The sequence below is a fragment of the Genypterus blacodes genome, unplaced genomic scaffold (genome assembly GCF_046128005.1).
Source record: "Genypterus blacodes isolate CSIRO-AG114 ecotype Tasmania unplaced genomic scaffold, CSIRO-AGI_Gbla_v1 ptg000067l_1, whole genome shotgun sequence".
NCBI classification, from domain to species: Eukaryota; Metazoa; Chordata; class Actinopteri; order Ophidiiformes; family Ophidiidae; genus Genypterus; species Genypterus blacodes.
This window is the reverse complement of record NW_027466879.1, coordinates 10,867,870-10,878,216: the sequence shown is the minus strand read 5'-3', so window position 1 is coordinate 10,878,216 and position 10,347 is coordinate 10,867,870. Positions and strand designations below refer to the sequence as shown.

The 10,347-nt window shown below is 44.0% G+C and overlaps 1 protein-coding gene across 1 annotated transcript in view; it reads right to left on the bottom strand.

The window, feature by feature from the left end:
* Window positions 1-536: 536 nt before the first annotated feature.
* cep89 (centrosomal protein 89) overlaps window positions 537-10,347 on the bottom strand; it is a 38,960-nt gene continuing 29,149 nt past the window's right edge. The window contains exons 17-18 of the mRNA XM_076155888.1: window positions 8,490-8,638; window positions 537-1,469 (exon numbers count right to left, since the gene is read on the bottom strand). Of these exons, the coding sequence (XP_076012003.1) occupies window positions 1,193-1,469; window positions 8,490-8,638 (426 nt within the window). The 3' untranslated portion in view covers window positions 537-1,192. The remainder of the gene's footprint in view (window positions 1,470-8,489; window positions 8,639-10,347) is intronic.

The following is a 10,347-nucleotide window of genomic DNA, read 5'->3' as shown; positions in this document are numbered from 1 at the left end:
TGTGTCTGACCTTGGCACAGTTATCCTCCATACTCTCAAACGTTCAGCATCATGAATTTCTGGATGTTCCCTCGCTCTCACAACACAACAGCGACTGCTCTCCTAACTAAACGTAACAACCTGTAACAACAGACCTGTGCTGACAGATCACAGTCACACGACAATATTGTGTTTCTTAGCATGTAAAAGTATACTCACCGCACGGTAAGCTTCACAGACAAGTGAAGAGGTTTAACAGTTATTCTCCGGAACACCTACCCACCCACCTCCAGGCAAAACTATTTTACATGAAACAGGTTTGCACACTTATGTAAATGGAAAGACTCTCCCCCTCCAACATATGGATACTGGATTAAGGATGTTGTGTATTATGTACAATTAGAGAAGATCCATTACAGTAGTATTTATAACTACCAGGCAACCTTTTTGAAAGGAACTGAAAAAGAGTCTGCTGTAAAAAAAAAAAAAAAAAAAAAAAAAGGTAACAAAAATGTGAGTTCACTTCTGTGATAATTACTTTCTCATTGCCAATTTTGATCATCCCAAAAGCAGCCCAGACCATTTTCAATTTCACTTGGGGCACAGGTAGCGTGTGAGACTAATTCATTCGATGATACAGCACTTTTTAGGAATGAGCCCTACAGCTGTCATTGTCCTTTTACAGATCCTGCAAACAAGACCGACAAACACGCCGGCATGCAGTAATGTATGTAAAACGGCAGGATCATGTCAGGCACAGTGTCTTGCTTAACAGTTTGAACAGTGTACGATCCAAAAGTCTTCATTTCATCTGCCTTCTAAACAGCTGTAGCTTGTGACCTTAGTAAGATACTTGTTGATATACACGGCTCAGGCCTAGTACTATTTTTAACTTATAAAATATAAAACCCATACATTTGGGAAATATAAAAATAACCCTACAAGAACATAAATCATCTTTCACCCACAAAGTTTATGCGCTTAACACTCTAACTTTCAACCAAAATGCCAGACAGAAGGTGCTGATCAAACCTCATATCTGCAGTGAAAACATCACCGCTTGTGATCAGCAGATAGCAATATTGGTTCAATTCTCCTGGACAGCTGTGAAGATGAATGGTGGTTGGCCGCTGTCGTGTAAAAACACAGTGTAACCTGTCCAGTGTGTGTGCGGACATGCAGAGCAGTGTGGGTTATATGGCCCTTAACAATTTCAGCAGTAGAAATCCAGCCCGTGCTTCTGCCTCTCGTCCGAGTCGTTGCGGTGATCCGAGTCAAACTCCAGTACGGACGAGCCGGGCAGACGATGAGAGACGATGAGGAGGGAGCCGGGGCTAAGCGAGCGAAGCCGGGGTGACGTGGAGACGTCATCCGGAGCCCGAGAAGGCCACACACAAGACGATCCACAGAGTTCTGGAAGAGGCTCCCGCATCTGCTGGTTCTCATGGCACACTGCTTGCCACACCACCTCCAGCTCCTCCTCCACTTTACTGGAGAAGAGAAGAGAAGAGAAGAGAAGAGAAGAGAAGAGAAGAGAAGAGAAGAAGGACGTTATTCAACTTGTAATGCAAACGTTGGTTATTTGTGTGAGAGGGAGTTATTACGTAGAATGACATGCAGTGCAGTGCATGCTGTGATTACGACGCCCCGTAGTTTTCATGGGTCACTGTGGCTACATGACATGAACAGGCTGACGCACTGGAACACCTGCAGACGCTCTGGTGTGCACATTGTTCCACAGCCGACAAATCCACCAACCATCACATTTTCAGTTAATCTCATCTTTGTGTTGCTTCTGGAATTATTGTCAGGGCGATTTAGAGAATTGTCAAGTAGCAAGGCCCAATTTAAAAACCTTTGGACAATATAATTGAACTGAATTCAAAAGCAGTATTAAAAAGCAATGAAAAATTAAATATTGAATAAATGTGCTACAAGTCACAGCGGGCTGAGTTTACACTGCAAATACCACTATCGTCAAGGCAACTGCAGCCACGAGTGACATCCTAGTGACACATTGGCTTCCTTTCCTCTCAGAGCTCCAGTCTAAATACCCGAGGTCGGCTCGCTCACTTTCTACAGATCCTCACCCCCGCATCAAAACTCTGGATCACCTAGAATGCAGTTGTATGCATCATCTCGCTTCACAGTTCTCTGTCAAGTAGCCTACAGTTGCGCCTGAGGCACAGCCTCAGGCGCAACTGTAGCTAAACTGTGTTTGTTGTAGCATTTGTAGCTAAAACAAACACCCGCCTGAGCTGTTGTTTGTGCAGATAAGAGAAAATCCTTTTGGACATTTCAGTTAACTGCAACAGCTTAACAGGCTGTTTTTATACAGAGTTTTCTGGATTCTTTTTTAGATCACTGAGTTAAATGCAGTCAAGTTTTCATAAAAAAAGGGGAAATGACACACACCTGCATCACAAGTTTTGCCCAATTGTTGTGGCAGCTACAGAAGTAACGACAAAATGTCACCGTTGTCGTTATATCGCCCACATCTGATCAAGTGATGGAAACAAACGTGTCTTAAATGTGGTAACAGCAGACTAAATCATTCATGAAACAGAACCTTTTGTAGACCGAGGCACACCAACTCAACTTTGGTGGCAAATTGTGGTACAAAGTGAAGTAGTGCGCAGTCCATAGGGGACTCTGCTTGGGAAACAGAGGGTGGCCAGTTCGAGTCCCCTGTGGGCCAAAAAGTGCAGGCCAATGCCGAGGTGTCCTTAAGCAAGGAACGAACCTCAACCTGCTTCACTGGCGCCGGCTGCTGGCTGCCTTGCGGTGCCCCCTCCAATGCATGTGTGTAGGAGGAGGGGGGCGCAAACTTTTGAATGTGTGTGTAGCATTTGTGTGGAACATGTATGTACGTAATAGCATGTATGTACAACTGCATGAAAGATTTGGAATCTCAAGCTTGAGACTATTAAAAGCACTCTTCTTCTTCTAAGCAATATCAAAAAAACAAACAAAACTTTTATCCAGCTTTGACCAGATGCTCTACATGTAACAGAAACATCGTATGAAGACGCGTGATAAAACTGTTTGGGGAATAATTTAAAAATCTGCTTAGGCACAAATGGGTGTGGCCTATATGCATGAATGTGGTCAGACCCCAGGAATCCAGGGGGGAAAATGATTGTCTGAACTATGGCTGAAAAGTTTCAACTTATATCTGTTTCGCCAATGATCATGAAATGCTGCATCAAAACCCTTTATGCATGATCAGCATCAAATTCCTGCAGCTGCATCAAATGCCAAAAGTCACACAGTTCACACACACTGCACTGGCTGTATTATAAAAAAAGCAACAACAAAAAAAAACAACATGCCAGGTTTAAAGGTTACAGTCTGATTATGAGGAATTACACTCATTATCAGGTAATTACATAATTAACCTTGCCATGGTTAATAATAACACCAGGCTCCGCAAATGACATTCTAGAATAGTGGTCATGGCTATTAATATATTTAATCGACATCAATTGTGTGTGCGCGTGCGTGCGTGCGTGCGTGCGTGCGTGCGTGTGTGTGTGTGTGTGTGTGTGTGTATACGAGTGTAAAGGTCAATGCCATCTGCCAGCTCACTGTGTTTAGCATTCAGTTGGTCACCACAGGCAGAATAGTAATCAGCTGAGTTACAATGTTAACCTTTTATTGGCCACACAGAAGAATAACGCTTAACATGTTGTGTCTGTGAGTAGTGGGTGCTGGTATCCCATAGGTGCCAGTACCTACAGAGGTTACACTGATACCTGCTGATTGAAGACACTGTTCAATGCAGTTTACAATAAATGAGGTCATATGCAAACGAAGACGCATTGCAAACATTTCAGGTAATAAAAAGGAAACTGGGCAGAAAATGCAAACATGACGGAGAGAGTAGGGAAACAACAAAAAGTCTTTGCCCTGCAGATGCTATTTTGCTGATGATAGGACCAGATAGCACCAGTCATTACAGTTCATTAACACAAGGCAATGTCCAGTATACTTACACACACAATCAACCATTACCATGACATTTAGTTGCGTTGTGAAACAGTGAAAGACACTGGCAGTGAGCAAAGAGCATGTCTAAGTTTGTGTAAAGCACTATAGACTCTCTCTATATCTATCTATCTATCTATCTATCTATCTATCTATCTCTATATATGATTCATTGCCATTGTGTTAAAGCTAGAGTTACACGCTGGCCTCTAGTGTCAATTCAACTTGCTTGGTTGTAAATGTATAAATAAAAGACATGGAGGAGAGGAGAGGTGAGGGTGTGCATACCAGATGAGCCAACTGCACAGCCTCCTATTTTGTGGAGAGTTTGAAAGAAGGAGGGATAATGATAAGAGAAGTGAAAACAGCTCAGCGGAGACAATGCGTAATTACTTCTGTGTGCCGTTGCTGCTGTAATGGCTGCAGAATTAAAAACGCCTTTGTCGTCTGCTGTTCACCACAGACACGTCAGCGACTAAGGCCATCTTACCGCCCTGTCTGGACACACTTAGCTGCTTATTATGTATGCGTGTGTGTATGCGTGTGTGTATGCGCGTGTGTGTGTGTGTGTGTGTGTGTGCGTGTGTGTCAACTGGTTAACACAGTGGGGTGACGGGATGTGGGATTTTGAAGAACAAGATAGCTACAGACTGATCTGTCTAAGATATCCTCGTAACGGGCAAACAAACATATCGTTGTTGGCGGTAAACATGGCCGACCCCATTTGACACATATTTAATTGACACATATTTAATGCAAGCTAGAAACTTAATCCAGTCTATTTGCTATTTGTCTCTCAGGCGTGTCTATCATGAGGCATTTGCAAAAGGCGATGTTCCCTTTCCTTCTGACAGAAATGTTTCTTGCTGCATCAGCTGTGCTCTGCAGAGTGATTGTATTCACCAAATGACACTCCATGACTTTATGAGTGTCATAAACATTCATAAAGTCAGTTCCTGTTTACTGCTGGAAATGTGCTTGAAGTCTTTTCAACTCGTGCTTGTTTTCCTTGTGACAATGAATGTGCCAAACTAAACTGCAAGCCTATAGTTACAACATCCATTCAACGCAAGCTTCAATAGAATACATAGATACTGCTGCTTTTAAAGAGTGTGTTTAAGAGAGTAAAAGAGCGTGAGTTGCAGTTTGAGGACTTGAGGAGTTTTGAGGACTCCAAGCAACCATTTTAGTATTTTGGTCCGTCAGATTGAAACACTCCCCCTTCCCACCATGCGTGCAGCGTCTAGCCAGATAATCAACCTTACTTGGTGTGTTTCAAATCAGCTTATAAAAGGAGAGTCTGCCCCGAGAACAGCACCAGACAATTAGACCTTAATGATCTCTTCGACCCTCTTGTCAGTCTGTCTCTTGTCTTTTCTCTTCACAGAAGTGTGTCATCTCAGGACAAATGTACAGACCTCAGCTCAGAAGTTACTATGGAAATGCAAATATCACAATTGGAATCTGAGTGTTCTTAGTTGCATTCCAAAAGAATTACATTTGAATTCAATGTTGATTTAAGTTCATTGATTCATTCATGTGGCACATAAGTCCAAGTTCTTGTTTTTCTTGTTTTTTTTCTCAGTGACATTCAGCAGTGGCCTCTCAACGCTGACTGCAGAACAAAATGTTGGCTTGGTCTACATGAGTGGTTGCTTTAAGTCACAAGCAAACCTTCCAGAGAGCGAACAACACAAAGCAGCCACGACCACACATATCACTGAATAATCGCAACCCATTACAATCGCTTTCATGCTTCTTTATTGGACCTTTGAAAGGATGTCTTCTTGAAACTACTGGATCATTAAAGGAAGTGTGAGATATAAAGCCTTGGTCGCCACGCAACGCCACAATGAAGGCTGCACGTGTGCCTCCCCTCTTACCTGTAATGACAGCCATTAAGACAGAAGGAGCACAAGCCAAACAGACAATGCACGCCGAGCCGTCTTTCTGCTGAAGACAACGGGCAGCAGGCAAGAATGCAGATTGGCCTCGTACACGGGAATGAAAGGGGAACATAAGAGTACACGCATGAGAAACCTGACTGATCCGTTTTCATTCAGATCACCCGTTACTCTCCTGCCCGGGATACCTTTGTGTATGTGGTACTTGTACGGCATACAAGGCTGCTTTCAGATGGCAGGAAATAAAACAAAACATCTGAGGGCTCAAATCTCCCCCCAAACCCCCACCGAGCTCCTGGCAGACGGATGCAGAGCTGCTCCCCCCCCCCTCCGGAGGCTACAGAGAACTCAGTAGGCAGGCGGCGATCATTACCTATCAGCATCTGTGCTGCGTTGCCATGGGCAGAATACAAAGCAGTGGATCAGTGAGAGAAGAGGTGTGCAGAGGTGAGGAATTTGGATTTGGCCTATTGGATCATTCCCCAGGTGGATTCCCGAAGGTGTGAGCCCTCAGATCACCAAAAACAGCAGGTGCTTGTGATGTCAAGGTCGCAACATGTCTCCGTTCCATACAGGGAGAGACAGCAGGGTTGACAGGTGAAGGCGATGAATGAAGAGAGTAAATAACTTTTCAAGGGCTGATGCTGAAATTGATATTCAGAAAGCCCACAGCTGACCATTACTACTTAATGTTTTGTAAGTACAAGGGCAAGGATTGCTGCAGTTTAAACATTCTGACATGGTTGTGGTCTGCTCCTCTGCCTCTCTCGCCTTTCACAAACTCTAATTGGTAATCGCTGTGGATTGCAGCCTTCGTCACTCGTACCTCTCATCAATGACCTAAGGGAGGGAATAAACTGCCATGGGTTTCCTGTGATGGCGTTGCTTCCTTTTAAACCTGTGAATAAGGAGCTGAGCCGTAAGGGAACGGTCCAAAGGGTCCTGTCACAGTGCCCTGATCCCACATGTTCCCAGGTCAATCAAGGACAAGAGCCACCGTCATCTGTTCGGAGGAGACACGTAAAAATATTCAAAATGGAATGAAAATCTACACGGATATGGATGTGGACGGACCAAAAGAAGAAACTGTCCTACAGGTCAAAAGTTATACACAAAATGTAGAAGTGGCCCTTACGGCGCCACCATCAGGCCGACTAGGACCAAAGCTGAACTGGCTCTTATTGGATTTATTATGCCCAACCTGGCAAACACATTTAAGGAAAATCTGTTCACAAGGTTTTTTTTATAGTTATCCTGCAGACGAAAAGACAGACGGACAAAGCAACATGGGAATAACAACACCTGTCAGCTACAAGACAGTTACAAACTCTGACACACACACACACACACACACACACACACACACACACACACACACACACACACACACACACACACACACACACACACACACACACACACACACACACACACACACACACACACACACACACACACACACACACACACACACACACACGGCACGTGTTTGATGATGTGTACGCCAAAGAGGGTCATTTGTCATTAGGCTGTCTTCGGGGCAAAGCAGGTCCGGGCCTTCTTACAATCTGATTAGCTAGCTTTCATTTGATAGTAGCAGGGCAGCAGGCCCAGAGACGGAGCTAAAAATGGCCATGTTAACAGGAATAGACAGGAGGTGGTGGACTGTTTCAGTAAGAACAAACCTGCCAGTCAGGGTGCCGAGCAGGAGCAGTAAGAATAACTCCAAACCAACTCAAACAGGCAATCTGAAGTCTGTGCGTCTTCCTTTATAAGAACAAATCAATTAGCTTAATGTGACATTCCATATAAAAGCAAATCAGATATTGCCTGACTTTGTTCCACCGCCTCATGTTCTTTGTTACAGCAGGAGAGTTCTCAATGCAAAAGGCTGCTTTTTGTGATCCTGGGGGATTTGCAAATTAAAAGGACCCGTGTTGTGTGAGTGGGGATGTGTAGTGAGGACTGGTGGTAACGCATGCAGCTGAAAGTGAGGATGTTAGTGTTGTTGTGTAGTGTTGTGTTAGACGTGTGTGGTCTGCTGTGATGCTGCTGAGGGGATGACAGCATCAGTCGACCTGTAGGTGGTGTACAAGTGGTCTCAGTGTTGTGATGATAAGTTGCATTGCCACTTATTGTGTGTGTGTGTGTGTGTGTGTGTGTGTGTGTGTGTGTGTGTGTGTGTGTGGCTTTCACCGATAACTGAATTATGCGGTTTGTAAGAAGGACCAAAAAAAAGACAGTCAATTCACAGAAACTGACGCTCTCTCTCTCTCTCTCGCTCCCTCTTTCTCTCTCTCTGGTCAGTAATTGGTTTGTGTTGTTGGCGTGACTCGTCCATCACTCACATACAGACTTTGCTGCTGCCCCTGGCGTGGCACTCTGTTTTTCTTTCAGCCACACACGCCATCTCCTCTCCTCTCCTCTCCTCCCTCTCTCTCTCTTGATCTCTCTCTCTCACACACACTCACATTCTTTCACTTTACCTTTCTGTCCCCTCCCTTTTACTGCTTGCCTGTGTGGCTTCTACCATTTCTCCTCCTCTGTCTTTGTCTCTCTCTCTCTCTCCCTCTCTCTCTCTCTCTCTCTCTCTCTCTCTCCTCCTCTCTCCCCTCCTACCGTTTGGACTGCAGCAGTCTCTCCTCAGCCTCCTGTCTTTCTTGTAGCAGCCTCCGCAGGTGAAGGATCTCCCTCTGGCAAGACGCTGTCCTCCCCTCCGCTGCCTCCTCCAACGCTGCCAGTTTGGTTGATGCCTGTCTCCGGTACACCTGCACACACACGCACACACGGAGGAATGAGATGTGCAGTGTTGCTATGAAGGAGGTGGATTTACATGAAGGGCAGCGCAGAAACAACTGGTGTGGAGGTGGGGGAGTCAGACACATTGGGACAAGGTGAGACACAGCAGACAACATTAACTTGTAGAGATTGACATGAATTGCAGCTTTGGTGTTGTGTGTTGGGAGAATGTATGTTTGCAGACATGTCCTGAAGATAATAGGTCTCTTACAGACTTGTGTTTAAGTTGTATCAGGGAAACAGCAGCTGGCAGCTAGTTTTTGAATGGTCGAAAATGTATATTATTTGGTGATGAGCAAAAAAACTAAAAAAGTGATGTTTGAGGTGGAATTTGTTCCAGCTGACAGCTTTAAACTGCTCATCAAGCAGTGGACAGACAGACAGACAGACAGACAGGCAGACAGACAGACAGACAGACAGACAGACAGACAGACAGACAGACAGACAGGCAGACAGACAGACAGACAGACAGACAGACAGACAGACAGGCAGACAGACAGACAGACAGACAGACAGACAGGGGAACAGATGTTTATTTTTATGTGCATTGGTTTTAACTCAATTGATTCTCTGGCAGTACAGCAGTCATGCCAGTGAAGCAGGAGACAGCGAGAGGCAGATCATGTCTGCAGTTTGAAAATAACACAATACAAATGGGCATGGATTTAATGTTTGCCTTTCTGTCTGCATGTTGTTGCTAATTTTACCCTGGAATCATAGATTATTGAGTTGTGTATGATTGTGTACAGCTATACCCGACCGCAGTGTAGAACAGTGTTTTACTGCAGGTAATGCGTTGATACTTAAAGTTCAGCAAATACAACCTGGAGAGAGCGGTAGAAGTCACCTCTTCACCTCTTTACCCCATATGTCAATCGTCTTTTAATTCTACTATGAGCCCAGATCAAAGCACTTTACTTATCAGCCTTTATTTACTAAATATTTCACACAGAAAGCAGGGACTTCAGTGTGTATAACTGCAGCACAGAGTTTCTTTTATCAAAAAGAAAGTTTTATGTGTATATTGTGAAATTTCAGAATCAATTTGGACCTCTGACATTTTAGACCCTAATACATCAGATTTTTAACTCTAAACAAACAACTAACTAAAGTAAAACGAAGTGACAGACACTTTATCAAGATTTCTGATAGAAAATAAGATTATTGTTTGAGTCAGTGACAGACTGACAGTCGGGAAACCAGTCAAAATAAAGAAATGACACATAAGAGATCACAATACCACCCTAAACCTTTGAATACCCCCCTCACTAACCTCACGTTTCACATTAAATCCCTGCCTTTAGACCACTTGAACAAAAAATCTCGTTATTATTACTGAGCGTCAAACAAGCTGTAGTCAAGAAAAAAATGAGGGTAAGTTACTGAAAGTGGACCCAATGTGTGCACAATATCAATTCATCTTTAATTGGTATGCTCTGCCTGCATGCAATCCATGGCCAAACACACCACAGCATAGACTCACTTAAGGAATACTTACTTTGCTTGCAGATTCAGTTAGCGTGATTATTATGCGCTTGGACAAGAAGGGAAAACTGTTTGTTAGGTTGCAGAAACCAAAACATCATCCCACCACAGTAGAAGCCTGGTCTGGGGGTCAAATGAAAGGCAGAGAATATGAGGTCGCTGTCTGTGGTGGTTTATCAAAACTAAAGGACAA